Source organism: Dipteris shenzhenensis, chromosome 23 (assembly GCF_047967505.1).
Source record: "Dipteris shenzhenensis isolate YYH24624 ecotype China chromosome 23, Dip_SZ_1.0, whole genome shotgun sequence".
Lineage (NCBI taxonomy): Eukaryota > Viridiplantae > Streptophyta > Polypodiopsida > Gleicheniales > Dipteridaceae > Dipteris > Dipteris shenzhenensis.
This window is the reverse complement of record NC_141618.1, coordinates 23,325,661-23,343,880: the sequence shown is the minus strand read 5'-3', so window position 1 is coordinate 23,343,880 and position 18,220 is coordinate 23,325,661. Positions and strand designations below refer to the sequence as shown.

General features: G+C 44.0%; 1 protein-coding gene across 2 annotated transcripts; it reads right to left on the bottom strand.

Moving 5' to 3' along the window:
• Positions 1 to 986: 986 nt before the first annotated feature.
• LOC147887131 (beta-galactosidase) lies at positions 987 to 17,814 on the bottom strand. Of its 2 annotated transcripts, none has more exons than XM_087394432.1 (14): positions 17,619 to 17,814; positions 7,456 to 7,600; positions 7,255 to 7,319; positions 7,018 to 7,071; positions 6,816 to 6,899; positions 6,306 to 6,394; positions 6,083 to 6,151; positions 3,247 to 3,401; positions 2,558 to 2,599; positions 2,369 to 2,445; positions 2,176 to 2,266; positions 1,960 to 2,041; positions 1,747 to 1,819; positions 987 to 1,392 (listed from the first exon to the last, which is right to left on the bottom strand). In XM_087394432.1, exons 1-14 carry the CDS (start codon positions 17,705 to 17,707, stop codon positions 1,224 to 1,226), a joined length of 1,284 nt encoding a protein of 427 aa, XP_087250558.1. In that variant the 5' UTR covers positions 17,708 to 17,814; the 3' UTR covers positions 987 to 1,223. The 2 variants fall into 2 exon arrangements, with proteins under 2 accessions (XP_087250558.1, XP_087250559.1); XM_087394433.1 differs by having other exon boundaries at positions 7,456 to 7,605; positions 17,619 to 17,751.
• Between the last annotated feature and the right edge of the window lie 406 nt (positions 17,815 to 18,220).

The window sequence follows — 18,220 nt, the reverse complement described above, 5'->3', positions numbered from 1 at the left end:
AGTTCTGTAATTGGACTTTATACAAGTCCAACTGCCCCAAACATGGCTTATTATGTAGACACCCTAACTAGAATATCACAATTACAACCATAGAGTGGAAACCCAAAATCACCAAACTTCCTAAAGCATGGCAAAGTCACTAACAAGCTCCCATGGCATCTCAACCACTCATGGAAGATACCTACCTAAGCAGCTAGCTCAACCATACACTTGCAAGAATGCCAAGTCACCTCAAGCTAAAAGATCCAAGGTCCACCCTTCCACGCCAGACAACCAATAGGAAGCCATTGTTACCATATCGCCATGAAACACCTCAAGGGTGGCGTGTTGAACTCCACCGGCTATCATATGGAATCTAGGCTCCACATTGATCAATAGCCAAGATGTGAGAGCCAAGCCATTATGTAGCCTTAGCCCCTACATCTATATTAATAGGCCTTGGGTGACCACCCTAGACCTCCCCATAGATGCTAGGCACATCGTCCCTTAGCCTCAAGGATTACTTACTCTCGCTGATATATCCATTACACCTAGGTGAATACATCAGCCAGGTTACGAACAAGCTAACTTCGGTTAGCGACATCCAACCCTTGGTACATGTATGTGTGTGTCTGCAAAGGTGGGTAAATTATGCAAGGTCCTTACTAGACCACATCGTCCCTTGCAATGAAACTACTACATGATCCTAACTGTAACTGTAATATGCTGACTAATGCTGCTTTGCTGGAACTGGCTCCTAAACCCATGCATTTGCCCAGTTTGCGCATTCACTTGGTTCTACAAAAGCTATCTTTAATTCTAAAGTACACTTCTAACAATTAACAACTGTGAAACACTAGTGGAAATTTGTGGAGATATTCAAGGGGCCTAGAAGAAGAAAGGCTTCTTTCAAGATTTAAGTGCTTGTCAAACAAGGACAAAAATGTGTTTGCAAAACACATCTCAAAGTACCTTTTTAACACGAGAGAGAGAGAGAGAGAGAGAGAGAGAGAGAGTACCATAGTCCTCATTTCACGTTGAGTTTGCAATACAAACTGCCAGCCTCAAATGGACAAAATGGAACCCCCCTCGAATTCCTTATTCAGAGAATTGCCTTAGTGTGCATCTATGTAATAAAGGGCTTGATGAATCAAAGGTTTGAAGGTACAGAAACACAATTACAGGACCTTACTCAGATCATCCATGCCTAAATGAAGAACGAAACCTTTCTGGCAGAAATACCTTCAGAGAATGGTATCATATGGGTGGAGTTCAGGAGGAATTGCCTCTAGGTTTCCAGCAGTGACGTCACTCTCCAGCATGGGTCGTCGCTTAAGATTTTTCAAGATTCCCTCTGCAATATGCTCTTTTGTTGGAGTGACCATGACATAATTTGGATCTGCCCTCTCATAGCTGTCATAACAATGCTCAGGCTCAGGAAAGATAGTTCTCGTAAGCAAATTACATTTGTTTATTCTATGCTTGGAGACAGAAAAAGCTGTTGCAACTAGAGTTGTCTTTCAATAGGAGTGTGAAATTTCTGACTAGCTATTAAATGCACATAGAAGTGTGAAAAGGGAAAGAACAGTATAGTCGTTTTTAAGCTATACAAAAGCAGTACAAAACACACCCAGGCAATCACAACTGTTTACAACCTCCTATAGAATTTAATCCTGCTGTGCTTTAAAACTAACAATCAAGGGGGGGAAATTGATAAGACTGGAGGGCAGATAGGTCAGAAACCACAGAACGCAGCTCAGGACACACCTGGCACCTCCGAAATTCTCAATCTGTAATCCCAGACCAAATTTGGTTCTCCTGTTCTTGTGGTCTCTGATAACTGTTACTCAACAGACATATAAGTGTAAGGTGAAGACAGTTGTGAAGACCAGTTTTGAGAAGCTGAACACCAGGCAGCTAGTTCTAGTTGAATGGCTGCTACCTCAAAATAAGTGCTTTTCAAAATGTAAAGATATTCACCTGCATAAGAAATTGTAAAAGAAGGTTGCCACCATGACTTGAATACTAATGCCACTCCAGAGATAAGGACGCCAATCTTTGCCTTTAGATTGAAAACATCTGTGATCTTTAATGCATACATGATTGGAATAATCTCTGAAAATGTGCATGCTTTGAGAAGTATCTGGTTTAATAAAAAAACAGCAAAGAGGCTGGAAAGGTCCGCCCAGAAAGAACCTTGAGGAGCAAATTTTTATTGGCCTGCCATGATGCACCAATCTGCATAGTTGGTAACTCATCACCCGATTCCCTTTTACTTCCTTCAAGACTACAATTGACAGCAGTTAAGCCGGTAAATATTCTTAACTTGCCTAGCATGATGCAGTTAACACATACAGTGAAGCCCCAAATAAAGAAGACACTGACATGCCTTTGTTGGAATTCAAAACCAAGATCGAGATAATTGGTAATTGCAACAACCTCATCTCCTTCAAAAGGATTCCGTACCTGTGCTTAAGAAATAAAACAGGGTCATCTTTCCATCTATGTACCTTGCATGTCCATATTTGAATGGGAATCTATGAAATAGTAACCATACAATGAATGGCAGATAACATACCCTTCTCTGAACTATCAAATGATGATAATATGATGCAATGAGCTGCATAAGAAAGGTCAAGATGTTATAAACTCCACATCAGTTTCATTTGCACTATTCTATATCTGATCTTACAAATTGAGATAGATTCAGCAACACAGCTAAAAAAAAGATAAGGAAGACAGAGGAGGGAGAGAGTACAATGAAAACATCATCAGCAACACAATTATTTCAGTAATAAAAGCAAGGCTGATTATCTCATCAAGCATAAGCATTTACACTATTCTATATCTGACCTTACAAATTGAGATAGATTCAACAACACAGTGAAAAAATGAAGAGAGAGGAAGAGAGAGAGAGAGAGAGAGAGAGAGAGAGAGAGAGAGAGAATACAATAAAAAAAGCAGCAGAAAATGACAGACAATACAATGAAAAGAGCATCACAACACACAAATATTTCAGTCAGAAAGAAACACTGATGATCTCATCAAGCATAAGCTGCCCTCTAGATTATTTACGACTGAGAGGAAAATATTACTGTAGCAACTCAAACCATAGGTGAACAACTATGATCTCATCAAGAAAAGGCTGCCCTCTGTATTATTTTTAAAAACCTTCACCCCTACTATGACTGAGAGAAACATATTACTGAAGCGAACTCAAATCATAAGTGAACATCTGTAATAAGGCTATGACAGAAAAGGAAATACCTTTGAGTATTTATCCACTTCCAAACAAAAGTTGAAACAAGGGTTCAAAGGGCTGTTCCTTCCACTTCCATAGTCCACAGCAAAACTCCAATTCCCAAGATTTTTTATTGCGGCAAGCTGGTATTTTGTCCAGCCTTCCCTGAATTCTTCAAAGGCTTCAAAAAACCACCAGAGCATTATCTTTTGTTGGTGACACAATGCTTACTATTAAGCTCATAAATCTGCTCCATACTGTAACTAACGAGAGAATATATTCCATTGGAACTCTATGAGATTGCAACCTGGCAGACAGGTGAGGTAATTTCCTAGGACAAAATGCTAGCTATCAAGTTAAGTGCTTCACTTGGGAACACAAGGATCCCAGCTTGGGATCCAGCTAGGAAAAAAGAGACGTGACAATACACCAAGTTCCAATAGTTCTTATAGATGCAAAGGAATGGACATTGACTTCTAATGAGGATCCGGTAAAGGCCATTATGAGGGAGGGATAAGAGCCAGGGCAGGGAAGGGGGGGGAGGAACTCCATGAGAAGAGCTTTCGAAACTAGACTCACAACTGTTGGAGGTGGTGGTCTTCACCCCTCAAATGGTGTGTGGAGCATGGTTTGTTGAAGGAGGCTTGCGGCTGTGACACGTAGATTTAGGGATATAAATCCCATAACCACAAGCAACATTGTGGGTTCCTTGCATATAAAGGGTCCTTGGACACTCCTCAGTCATCTTCTTTCAGAGACATGCGTGGCTAGGGGGCGAGGGGAGTGGTACAAGGGTGTACTCGGCGCTCCTGTGGACACTTCGCAGCCTCTCATTGGCTGCAACATGGTATCAGAGCAGTCCTGTCCTGTGGACTGTGTGTGGCTTTGGTGCACGGCTGTCGCATGAATGACACGTGGCAAGCAGCGCCTCTTCTGGGACTGCACTGCAGCGTAGTTGCGATCTGGAGCGGGCTTTAAGTGCGACTTGACTGTTTGTTTCGGCGGCGCCTCCGGCTTTTCCTTCCTGACTGCTCGCACATGTGTTCCTCCCGTGGGCTTTGGCGGCTAGCCACCCGTGGCAGTTTGGTGACGTGGACTTTGGTTTGTCTCACGTGCCTTGTTTGGTTGTCCCTTCCTTGGTTTGGTTGGGGGTCAGTTTAGTTCGGGGTTTGTCCACAAGGGGGTGTTGGAGGTGGTGGCCTTCACCCCTCAAATGGTGTGTGGAGCGTGGTTTGTTGAAGGAGGCTCGCAGCTGTGAAAACGTCGATTTGGGGATATAAATCCCGGGTTCCTTGCATATAAAGGGCCCTTGGACCCTCCTCAGTCATCCTGCCGGCCTTTTTGGGAGACTGGGGTGGCATGCGTAGCTAGGAGGCAAGAGGAGTGGGACCCCCTAGTACTCAGCGCTCCTGTGGACACTTGGCAGCCTCTGAATGGCTGCAACAACAACAATGTTCTTGTTGCCTTGCCTTGTTGCATACAAAAATTATACTAAGAAGCTGAATGCCACAGATGGGAAAGATTCTACTTGAGCCACGTAGTTCTTATCTGCAGGGATATGCTTTGTACAGGCATCCAATGTCAAGCAGCATGCCAAGTATCGCCCTTTGATCTCCAACATCCGAGTGCTAGAAAAACCTACTCCTTGAATTTCAAATGGTCTTCACAGCCTGTAAATTTAATCAATCCAAGATTGAGCAAATATCATGTCTGCTAAGACTACAAAGATTCTAAATGCTCACTGGAAAATATTGCTGAAGAATCCTCACCCTGCAGCTTCTTCATCTCTATGTGATTTACCACTGATACTGATTTCTTGTCAGTAATTTTGACAAAAGAAACAATTCATGATTCATGAAGTCTCCATTGTATTACTCATCACGACACCTCCATCTCCTACCCATACATGATGCTGCCAGTGATTTTCCAACAGCTGCAATTATGCATCCCCATAGCTTTCTCAACTCTTCTCAGTGATATCATACCTATTTCCTTCATTTGCAATAGCTTCCCATTTATTCCCACAATACCACGTACCAACCCATTTCTGGTTATCACATGGGTTATATTACTCTCTCCAATCAAATAGGTGGTTCTTGGCATGAATGGCTTCATTAAATTTGTTTTTCTGATATCATGAGTTGACACCTCGGGTAATTGTCCGTACGATCATCGCAAGTCACGACATTGGACATGATTGATTCTGGCTAGGAACATGCCAAATCAAAGAGACCTTTTCTCTACTATGATCAGTCCTTTCTTCTAGATAGAATTTCAGGATATGGTTAATGTTGAGGACCAAACCTTGGAAAGGGGCTATGTGTCCAAAGCAGTGCATGTCAGGCCTAACGACCCAAGGCCTCAACGTCCAAAACACAGTTAGAGGCCTTTGGCACCCAGATCACATTATGTTCTAATCATTCGATTTGACCAATTTTGCATGTGGAGCACAAGAGACACCAAACTCAAGAGGTAACACAAGAGACACTAAACTCATCAAACACATGACACAATTATTAATAGGTATCATCAACGAGCCCCATACCAATGAGAGATACGGTGCAACATCCGAACTGCAATCACCAAATCAATGCGAAGAATTGGAGCAGCATTTACCACTGTTACATTCCAGTTAGAATGTAGCATGACCTCGGATGGGTCGGTGACAGAAAGTCCTTAGAAAGACAGATAGTAATGTATATAAATGTATAGCAAAGTATTTTTAACTCTTTAGCAATGGTGCCAATAAGCAAAAAATTGTCCAGGATGTACTTAGCTACACTATACATAGTTTCCGGAAGGTGGCTACTTTTAAAACCATAGTTTAATCTGGTAGGATGGTCCTCAAATGTCAATGCTTACCATGTGGCTTGTATTGGCATCCTGCAGTAATCTTCCCTAGCCTACCCACAATCCAGAAATTTGAAGGGCCTGCAGACAGTTATCATACAAAAGCAATGGAGCCTAAGACATAAAAGGGATAATATTTTCTTATTCTTGCGTACAGGAAATAAAGGTCTCGTGTGTCTTTGCGATCATACATCCAAGCGATGTGCATCCATGCAACTCATCCAAAAGCCAGCACCTTTGAAAATAGGATCCACAGTCGTGCCAATTGATAAGTTGCCTGAACCATAACGAAGTCCTAGTATGGGTGGGTCCTCAGACATGGACCTGTGACACATAAGATTCAGTACAGTTCTTGCAGTCAATGCCAAGCAACACAGTAGCCCCATCAGAAACTCATAAATGAAAGCTAGATTGGATCTAAAATTTAGAACACTTCTTAGACAACGAGATGTAAGATCCTACCCACACATGTACCTACATCACAAAGTCCGCATGGTTCTTGCACCCAACAAGAAACAACACTGCCTAAGCTAGAGTGAACTATAAGGTGCTCTTGCAACCATGTGGAAGAAACACGTGGCTTCTAATGACAATCTTGGGCTTCATGAACTTAACCCACAGGAATCAATGGCTGTATGAGCCTCATGAGAAAGGAACACATTTAAGCCAATATGAAAGCAACACAATTAAGGCAATATGGAAAGCTCTACATCTAGCTTCATAGGACTGAGTTACAAGAAGGAACCTGATTTTTGAAATCACCGGAAAGCTGGTGAAAGCCCCAACCCCAATCACAGGATTGAATGTACATGCTTCAACTTTCAATGCTCTGTAGTTTTCCGGTAAGATTTAGAGAAGAAAGTAGTATGGAGAGCTAGTTCTTAGACTAAAGTAGTCACAAATGTAGTGCTAAATATCTCAAAAAACCTTGGAAAAATAGAACATACTTGTTGGATGTGCTCATCTTCAGTTCAGCATATGTATTTGGATCTAGTGGTTCACTGCATGCGAAATTGAAAGCATTTGAAAATCACTTTGTTTACTGTTTCCTGTGTGAATTTAAAAGAGCTGTTTCGATGACCCAAAAACTAGTTCTTAAACATGGCTATAAATGTATACCCATTTAAAAGACTCATAATAGAGCTAAGAGGAAAATGAGCTATTTTCATGACAATTGGACAAACCTCTGCCAGCGAAATACTGCATCTCCCTTTAGTTTGATGTTACCTTCCTCCAATGGAGTGGACACCTTTGAAAGATAAGAATTTCAAGAAAGAAATACTTCTTTGAAAGGAAGGACGGTCATGCAGGTAGATTTATTTGAATCTCGAGTCCTTACTGTAAATCAATGCTTCATCCCAGCTGTGCAGACTTAGGTAGGATACTGTGGCAATGAAGTCAACATTTGGATCTTCTGGTGGTTTCAGCATAATACAGGCAATAAATCTTTCAGCTTCCCCATAATAATCTGCAAAGAGCCTTTCTCTGGCAAGCTTGCTGAACAGTACATCATAAGAGGACTTGGCCATCCTGTGCTGTCACTCAAACAGAGATGCTTGATCAGAAAATGCTCTTGATTGAAAATGCTAATCTGCCCAGTTTCTTTACTAAAATGTTGCTCAACAGTCATGCCTAATTACAGCCAATCAGAGAAAGAACTTTGCAGTCTTTGTAATTCCACTATACCCTATGTAGTCTCTAATAAAATCATTTTCTCTTTAATGCCAACTTTGAATTGTTTGGGCAAGGGATTTTGCAAGAATTGAATATGATACTAAATCTATGAGCAATAAGAAACCAACCATTGATTATTTTTCAGGGGACATCCGAAACTGACATAAAGGTGAACCAAAACACAGAAAGAAAAACCATTGAAATTCAATAAATGCAAAAAACAGACTATCCAACTAGAGAAAGTTGGTGCTTTCAATTGAGATCTTGTCGTAGCACAAAAACCTGACTCCCTCTACATATATCCAGCTTCAGCTGGATGGCTGAAATCAATGGCCTGAATTCATATCTTGGACCCATGTGATAAATTCAGAGCCTTCCCTTGGAATCAGATTCTGGAGTGCTGCTACCATCCAGCATATTTTTTGCCTTTTTGCAGGTGACTCCAAGAGTCCTACTATCTGTCTACCCTGAAATCTTTGGCCAAACCTCTAGGTTGGTTTCAACTCTTTGGCCTTTAAATATTCGAATGAGATCCACTGCCTTGATGGGTGTGTGTGTGTAAAGGGGGGGCGGGGGGGATTTTGGGCACATGGCATCGCAATGTCCGCTAGCCTTGCCCAAGATGCCTCCGGATGCAATGCTTGCGCATGCGCCTGTGCCTGTGCAAAACAAGGAGGCCCTTGGGACTTCTGGGCTCAAAAAAAAAAACAAGCTCCTACAATTCCAAATAAAGGAAAAGCTAAAGTTGCCTCTGCAAACAATTGTAATGTCCAAATGTCCTCTTCTGTTTCCTCTAAACGAAAGGAAAAAGTCTCAAACAAAGGCTGGCAAACCCCTAGGAAAATTGTTTCAGCTCACACATGGATGGGTACCTCTTCTACTGGGCACACTCCCGCTGAAAATTCTGGTATGGGTACCACTTGGGCTGCAATGACCATAGTTACCAGGGAATGGGAACGTTCCGGAAATTCTGGTGTCGGAACGGGAACGGGGGAATGGGAACTGGAACGCCACGTCATACTCGACACGTCATCATATGACATAAAACTGTATTAGAATATGAAAGAAACTAACATTTTACAGCTTTAAACCTTATTTATAAGCTCTAAAATACCCATTTGAAACTTTCAAAGAGCAAAAACAACCCTCCCCCCCGAAAAAAAGTTTTGTGAGCCCATGGGGGAGGGCTGCTGGGTCGGCCAGTAGACCCCTCAAAGTGTCAGATTCTGGGGCAGGGGGTTGGCCAATATCCCCCTGCCTGGTTGGTTTTTTTGGGGGCAGGCCCTTGCGCCTATAAAAGGTGCCCCTTGTGGCCTCATAACTCATCCTTTGCAGCATCCCTCTGAGAGCAGACAGGAGCAGCAAGAAGGCAAGCCTTGGGCCTATCCACAGGAGGTGAAGCTGACCCTGAAGGAGCTGCAGACTGAGCTTGAGTGGCAGCCCACCTAGGCTGACGTTCCGGACAGCAAGGTGGAGAGATCCTTTGGAAAGAGAGTCTACATACGCTCAGTGGAGCACACTGGCTTAGAGATCTAGAGGTGCTAGGCATTTAGCAAGAAAACCTTTGGTATTGTATCTTCTCCACTTTGTGGATGGACAGAAATATAAAGTGTTGCTTCTATATTTGTCTCTAAGCACCATCTATTTTCTAGTCTGCACATACACATGAATGTTGTGAAGTACACACACTTGATGAAGCATTGATTCCATAGTGAACACTTTTGGGTGTAATTCTTGGGCTAACTATCAGTCTTCCGCTGCGTGATAGCCTCTGTGTGAGAGAGTTCACTTTTCTAACAGTTGTTCCTGGAAGATGAAGATGCTCTTTTGTTGCTAGGCTTCCAGGATCATGCTTTAGATCTTGATGTGGATATGCAATCTTGATCTCTTTTGGGATTTCTTCAGAATGTACATACTTGTAAATCTATAAATAAGCTGCCCAAACTACAGTCACATGGGCAGCACATGAGCTGCCATGTGGGCAGCTGTCCTGTGAAGGTCGCCCTGACGTCAGCTGATGTACGGACCTGTATGGCACTGCACACGTGGCTGGAGAGAGACTGCTGGCAGAGGGCAGGAGCACACATGGCGTAGCATGGCAGGGTAAGGGCGCCTGCAAGAAGGGCCTGTTGATGGCGGAACAGTTGCAGCCATCCAGCCCTAGAAGGACCCAAGGGTAGGGCCCTATATGGGCTGCCCTTAGGGCCTGGCAGCAGCCCAAGAGAGCCACCCCACGTCGGCCAATCAAGGGCTGCCTCGAGGTCGGTTTACAAACTACAAAGTCGGGTAGGGAGGGGCAGTCTGGTCGGCCCATATTCCCCTACCAGGTCGGTTTTTGGCAGCCCCCTCGGGGCCTATATAAAGAGGCCATTGGGCCTCATTCATTCATCACTTGAAGCAGCAGTTAGGGAGCAGAAGCAGCAGCCACAGGCCCACCCTTGGACCTACACACAAGAGGAGAAGGAGGCTGACATAGGTCTGCAGACTGAGCTCAAGGTGCTGCCCACCTAGGCTGGCTTCCGGACAGCAAGGTGGAAGGGATCTAGACAGAGAGTCTACATATGCTCGAGGTGGAGCACGCAAGCTCAGAGATCTAGAAGTGCCAGGCTTGTAGTAGAAGGACCTTTTGGTATTGTATCCTGTCCTAGTTTCTGGACGGATGGAAATATAAAGTGTTGCTTCTATATTTGTCTCTGAGCATTGTCTATTTACTGGCTTGCACATCTATGCACATATGTTACGAAGTTTGTGATTCCACACCCCACACGCACACTATGTGAGCTCCTGGGCATTACTATTAGTATTCCGCTGTGTGTACCCTCTGTTGGGTAATTTCTAACACAAGCATATGCTAATGATTCCTTTTTCTTGCCTAGAAACACAAAAAGGGAGCTTTCATGCCTCATGAGTGCTTTATCCTTATATGGTTTGGCTGCTGGTCTCCATGTAAATTTTCAGAAATCAAAACTTCTTCCACTCCATGGCAAGGCTTGGCGTTGTATCTTATGGCCAAGAGATCTAGTCTTGCCCAAACTAACTTGTACGCCATCTTGGTTACCCATTGGGCTGGTTTGTCACTCGAAGACAACAAATGGATTGGGTGCTTAACATGTTGAAGAAGAAACTAGAATATTGGAAATTGGCAACCTGACCATTACATGTTCATTACTGTATTATCCAATGGATTCTAGTTGCATATATCCGATTTTATCTGCCCTTGATGATGTTTGTCAAGGAGGATATCTCTTTCTTTAACTCCACTATTATGGATCTTTTCTGGTGGTCACATTTTCATTGGAAAGCTCTGAGATTGATTTCGGTAGATCATCTTTGCACGCCAAAAATGCATGGGGGATTGAATATTCACTTGCATATCCTTGCTCATAAGGGTAAAATGATGCTGCAATTAATGCAAGGTGATCAGCCATGGACATTTATGATGCAGCACTTGATTTTGCACTTGTTCAGTACAACTTTTGGCACGTGGCAGCCATCTCACTGGGATTTTCTTTTGGGACATATAGATGGCAAAATAAGGGATGCCCGTTTGTTTCGCATACGCTTTTTGATTGGAAGCATATATTCTCTCATCTGAAATGAAATGGCAGAGATAATCCTGTAGGTAACTCCTTGCGTACTCAGAGCCTTCATTGGTCAAAGGTAAAACACGGCTGAACAACTGCAGGGCAAAGCCCTCAACAACTAAACTCTGGTACAATCAATCGACAAAGCACTTCGCAACGGGTTGCCTCAATCTATAGCCTCTTTGGCCATTGCCCAACAACATAAATCAACCTTTCTTTGTGAGGAAAGAAACCCAAACGCAATAACTAGCCAGCAACCAATCAGGGAACGGCAAAAGCAGACAAAGACAAGCCTTCTTCTACCCAATATCCACAAAAGAAAGGTCATCCAGGCTGGATCTTGCAGAGAAAAGTTGATTCTGCCCTGGCACAGTCCCAAGAGCAGCCTAGAAGCGAACAGCCACGCTTGGAAAGTTACCAAAATCAACAACAACACTCGGAAGTATCCAAAAAATCAGATCGCAATCTTCCCTGCAGAGTCTGAACAGCATGATAGTAAATCACAATCTCCTGTGGCAGCCTGGACAGCTCGAAAACACTTGGAAACAAATCGTAGTTTCCTGTAGCAGTCTGGAAACACTTGAGAACAGCTCTAGAACAGGGCGCAATCACCTGGCACAGCCCGGAGAACCTAGAAGTGAAATCGCAATCTGCAAAGGTGACATGTTGTTCTTGTCCATCTGACTTACAAACAGTAAGTTCTTGCAAAGGTTGGGTACATAAAGTACTCCAGAGATATCCTTCTCCTCACCCGTGGTCGTAATGAAAGGAATGCTACCAATGCCCTTCACATGACATGTCCGGCTATTCCCGACAGAAACTTTGGAATCCGGGTGTGTACTTTCCATGGTTTTGAACCAAGTCTTTCTGTTAGACATGTGCTTTGAAGCTCCGCTGTCAACATACCAACCCTCTTTTCCTTCACTGACTGCATATGCTGAACAATGTTCACTGATTAAAAATAACTCTCCTCTCGTCACATTGGTAGAATCATTCTTAGGCTCTTCTTTGATCCTGGCTTCTCTCTTCTGCTTCTGATCTGCCTTCTTCTTTCGGCATTCTTTGGCGGAGTGGCCAAGCTTTTCATAGTAAAAGCACTTCATTTTCTTCTTTCGGTCAGCGTCCTCTGACTTCTTGAACTCCTTTGACTTGCCTTTTCCAGGCTCGTCTTTGGCCACTAATGCCTTCTCGTCGGTTTGCGTAAAGAGTTTCTCTCGAGCCTCCTCCTGAAGCAGGAGTGGGCCAAGCTCCTCAAAGGTGATTGGCTTAGTCCATTGACCCGCAGTGACCGTAGTCACAAAACTTTTGAAACTCTGTGGCAACTTGTGGAGTGTGAGCAACGCCAATTGACTCGAGTCCACCTTCTAACCAACCGCTGCGAGCTGGTCCCGCATGACTTTCACCTTTATCAGATGGTCATGCACAGTATCACCCTCGTTCATATCAAGATTATAAAGTTGATGCTGAAGAGTAATGATACGGGCTGTATTGTCGGTTTCATACAGCTCCCTCAGTATGGCCCACGCCTCTGAAGACGTCTCTGCCAACTGGATATGAGGGATCACAACATCTGCTGTTGTGCTGATTAGCATTGCTAAGGCTTGAGCATCCCTCTCCTCCCATGCACTGAGTTCATCCGCATCTGCTTCAAGTAGAACATCACCTCTTTTGTCCACAATGTCCTCCGGCTTCACCTCGGTCCCAATCACTATCTTCCACAGCCTCCGTGCCACCAGATGGCTTTAGATCTTGACTTTCCAGATTGGATAGTTCGTCCCATCGAGCTTTCCAGCTTCACCAAAGTTGGGGATGAATGAAGAAGGAAGATGACTGGAGGAGGAGGAAGGACGAGCAGTGGGTATAGAGGCTTCTGAACGCCGATCCATCTCGGTGAATAGCAAACTGAAAAAACTGAAGCAAAAAAGATGTACTGACCTCCCGTGCTAGCCTGAGCTGAAAACAGAATCGCCTTTCTGCCAAGGGACGCCTTCCTTCAGAGTGTGCTTTGATGAAGAAAGTTGAGAGCCTATGGCTCTGATACCATGTTAGAAAATAGGAGGGAATGAATCACTCAATCCTCCACCCAAGATCTCTCCAACTCTCACACACTCAACTTAGATAGATGATCACATATGCAACAAACACACACTTAGAAATATAGACGGAGAGAGAGAGAGTATATTCATCCACCGGATGGTGGCCAGAAAATGGCTCCAAGGGAGCAATACAAAACTCAGCAAGGTGCTGGAAAACAATGATGAACTCTCTCTCAGAAACTGCTCCAGATCTGAGTGCAGAACACAGCCTTGGAGAGGAGCTTTCAGTTTCGCACTGGATGATAGAATGAATGGAGAAGTGGGCCTTTTATAGGCACTGCCCAGGCCCCTTCAGATGACCGACCAGCAGGGTCGGTACCCTTTCTGGTGGCCGACCACATGGGCCCCATTAAACCGCCCAGGGTTGGCCCTGGTCGGTGGCCCTGGTTGGGCCGACTTGGCCTGCCACAGGCCCCTATATAAGGGTGCCCTGTGCAGCCAGTCTGCGCTGCTGCAGGAGCCTCCACATGAGGCCTAAAGCCCCTATATACCTGCTGTTGCAGACAACGACCAGCCCGTGTGCTGGTCGCCTATTTCTGCCATGCTGTCCTCCCTCTGTTTCTGGCCTGAGTCTCTCTCCCAGCCCTCCTACCTCTCACTGCCCCTTGTCCCCTCAAATCGGGGGCTCACAGGTGGGCACAGTGAGAATCTAACACACCTGGCGCTCTGCTGTCCTGAATGAGTGCCACACAAAGTGGGCTCCAACTGGAAAGCCTTAAGATAAAGCTGTAACACTTGAGGAGTATCTGCCAACTCGTCCTCGTCCATCCACTTCGCATGCAATGATGAATAGTTACAAAATTTCACCAAATCGGAAAGATGTATCCAAATATCTGCAAAGCTGCAAGCCTAAATGAACCTGGGACGTCAGAAAGATGTGTACAATATCTGCAAAGCTGCAAGCCTAAATGAACCTTACCCAGCTGGTCTGCTCCAACCTCTACCCATTCTAGAGGGAAAATGGCATAATTTTTATCACGGGGTTGCCTGTGACACCTAGGGGCTGGACAGCATTTATGTTGCGGTTGACAGGCTTACGAAGGCTGCACATTTCATACCCACCAGAAACTCGATACACAGCCTCCATGATTGCTTCTCAATATATGGAAAATGTGTTCAAATTACATGGTCTGCCACAGGAGATTGTGAGTGATCATGATGCCAAATTCAAGGGCCATTTCTGGCAAGAGTTGTTCATGTCGGTGGGCATGCATCTCACTCCTGGTACAGCTGATCATCCTCAAACTAGTGGCCAGACAGAATGGATAAATATACGGCTAGAAGAGTAACTCAGACTTTTTGTTTTGACACTCAGACACTTGGGATAAGTGGCTCCATCTAGCTGAATTCTGCTATTATAGTACTAAGCATACCTCCATTGGGATGAGTCCATTTGAAGCTATGTATGGCTGCAAAATTCATGTGTCTTCCACAGTTGCTGGTAGAGCAACGACCGATCAAGAGGCCCGCGATGATCTGGCCCACCTGACTGCTTTACTACAGCAATGCAAAGATGATATAATAACGTCCAAGCCCGCATGAAAGTTTATGCAGATCAGAACCATAGGGAGCTCTGTTTTGAGGAAAGAGATCATGTGGTTCTCAGGCTCCCTAGACTATGCATGCTTCCTTAGAGGGGAACACTAATACTAAGCTTGCTCACAGGTACTATGGTCCTTACAAAGTTCTGAAGAGAGTGGGTGACGTGGCTTATCCATTGGAACTGCCTCCATCTTCTAGAATCCATAATGTATTCCAATGTCTCATTGTTGAAGAAATACTTGGGTCCTTCCTTGACGAACTGCCTCCATGGATAAGGAAGGACACATCATCGAATACATTCCAGAGAAAATTATTGGTTTCAGAGACCGTGTACTCAGGAATAAATCATATGTGGAGTACCCCAAAATTTGAGGACAGAATTTTTTGGGTGGGGAGAACTGTAACAAAGGATTAGTTTTAGTCGCTGGCTAGTACTATGTACTCTAGTTTGTTTTGGGGGGTTTACTATTAACAATATACACAGTTGTAAAAAGCCTGCCTTGATTCTATAAAAGGTCTGGCTGTCCCATTTGTACTCAGTTTATGATCTATCACCATTATAATGCCCAAATTTGATTTGAACAGCAGAGCTTACTGCTCAGGCTGTAATGCAATAAGGCAATAACAATTAATTGTCCTTGTGCAGCCAACTCTGAAAGGTACCTCCCTGTTCACTTCAGCAATGTACTCCCTGCTAAAAAATAGAAATGATCTAACCTAGGCAAGTACTCCCCTGTCTGAATAACTCCTTTCTGCTCTGGGGATTAAGAAGGACTAGTCTAGGCATGTGAAATAGTTAGCCAAAGTTAGAGCAGGTTCTATTTCACAATCGAAGAGGGGTGACGCCTGAAAGGAGTAAGAGGCACTCCATCCAGCTCTCTCTGCTCTTCACCCTCAGAGCTGACATGCAGGCAAGGGGATAGACCCGCCCCGCCCCAAAAAAAAACCCCGCCCTCATTTATAATCCAGCCAACCTGTTCAGGGCCGACTGGCCCACCTAAGCCGACTCAGTCTGCCCCACTGCCAACCGCCGGCCTGCTGTCCTGCCGACCAGTACCAGTCCTGCTGCATCATACCATATCTGCAGCCCTTCCTTGGCCAAACCTGAACAGGCCAACCGTGCTTCCTTTGACGCGTATGACTTGGCCTACTGCTGGTGCCAGTCCTGCCCATACCAGGGCCCATCAGCCAATATGCATGCACTTCTCCAGGGCCTCTGCCAGCCATTGATGCTGGTCTGAGCATGCACTCAGGCAATGTTGTTTGGATAATGGAGCTTCAAAGCACATAACTTCAGAGAGTGTTCCTATGCATTCAAAAACTGGGAAAGATTAGAAGACAAGACTCGTGACAGACAAGGTCAAGTAAGGTCTCCATCAAGATGCCAAATGGAGAGAGACAAAAAGTAATAAATGTCTTCTATGACCTAAGCTTAAGAGAATGATTGTAAAAGATCAAGAAGAACTCGATATAATAACTGAAGTTTTATGGGTGCCGCATGCACTGGGAGACTCAAATGACTGTCCATTTACTGTTGGGATAAAATCTTTGTGGCAGCTTTTTTAAGTTTTGAATAGATGAACATAACTCAGTACACGTCTGATACTTATAAGCAAGATTCTAAGTCTTTAGCTTGTGTCCTTGAAAAGTTCTGCAGGATGTCGAAAGCTCTAAGAGCTTACTTGCTCTTGCAATTTGTACATTCTGATGAATTAGGACCCTATACGTAATAATCATTTAGATGGCATGGAACTTTCTATAAGAAAAAAATCAGTAGTGCTTGAAAAGCACTCCGAAGTGCAGCTTGAAAAGTTTTACGGGATGTACTTTCTAAAGTTGCCTTCCAGTTTATACATTCTGAAGGTTTTTCTTGTGGTGTCAAAAGCTAAGGTCTCATTTTTGTGTTCATTGAGCTCTGGATCATAAAAACATCGAATATAGCATTTAGTCCTGCCACATTGTAGCGGAGACTCGTAAGGTCAGAGCAGCCCTCATTTCTCTGTTCTCACTACTGTATGTGGAGTAGCATGTTGGATCGCCAAACTTTCAAGATGCTCCTCGGGTTGCAATCCCAGCCATGAACGGTTCCTCTCCTCTGATAAAGGGTCCTTTTGAATGTCATTTCTTATGTGGAATGATCTAGATCTAGACACTTTTTGACCCGCTAGCTGGTCAAAGTATTTGACCGGCAAACAATATCCCCCCCTCACAGATCAATGGACTACATGCTGAGACTTTTTGAAGTTTCGTTTTTATAGCTTTATTTTTCTACTTCTACCACTGTTGCATACCCGTAATAGCCTCCCCATTTACTTTCCAGTACTAAAATAACTTTGAAGTACGAAAACACAATGTTTGCTTCTTCAAGATCCAAAACTGCTATCCGGAAAAACAGCACGCTCTGATAGAAAACAGAAAGCCTTTCCTTTTAAATTTATTATCGCCAGCAACATATTTCATTATCGTATCTCCTTCGTTTGGTGATCTCTATGGAGTATGTTTAGGCTCTCGACTCGATGCTCATGCAATCTATGGCTCTCTGGGTGGTTTGGCAAAAACAAGAGGGATATTCAACTTTATGCATTATTGATTCTCATAAGGTAGTATTACACTAAGAGCTAGACCCTCACGGCATTGTGGGTGGAAAACTACCGAGAGCGGCTGGCAAGCTGGGGCCGAACGAAAATAGGAGGCACCAGCACGACTGGTGGAGGCGGTTCGGTCGTGATCCAGTTGCCCATTTCTTCTCAGGCCTCTCTCTCAGGAAGAATTATGAATTTCGACGACAAACCCAGAGAATACTTGTCCAACATGCAGTGCTAGTCTTTTCAATCCACTCTCTCTCTCTCTCTCTCTCTCTCTCTCTTTTCAACCCAGAGAATACACGCGTCTCTCTCTCTCTCTCTCTCACACACACACACTTTTTTTTTTTTGTTGTGAAACCAGTGACTATAAAATTAACATAAAATCAATGTACATGACATTAGACTCCAAAAGAGAGCCTAATGGAAGCACTAAAAAACAGTGAGAAAACACTTCAAGGCTAGTAGCATCCAAATCCCTCACAGCATAACTATCATATAAAGATTGCTTGAGGGACATTCTGAAGAAAGCATATGCCTGAGGGAACTGTTGTCCCATCCTAAAATGCCATCTCTGTCCCAAAAACGAGCCCAGTGAAAGAAAAGGAGGAATGGAGACATCTGAGATGAGAAGCATCCAAACATCCAGAAGAGTTTCCCGAATCTGATAGA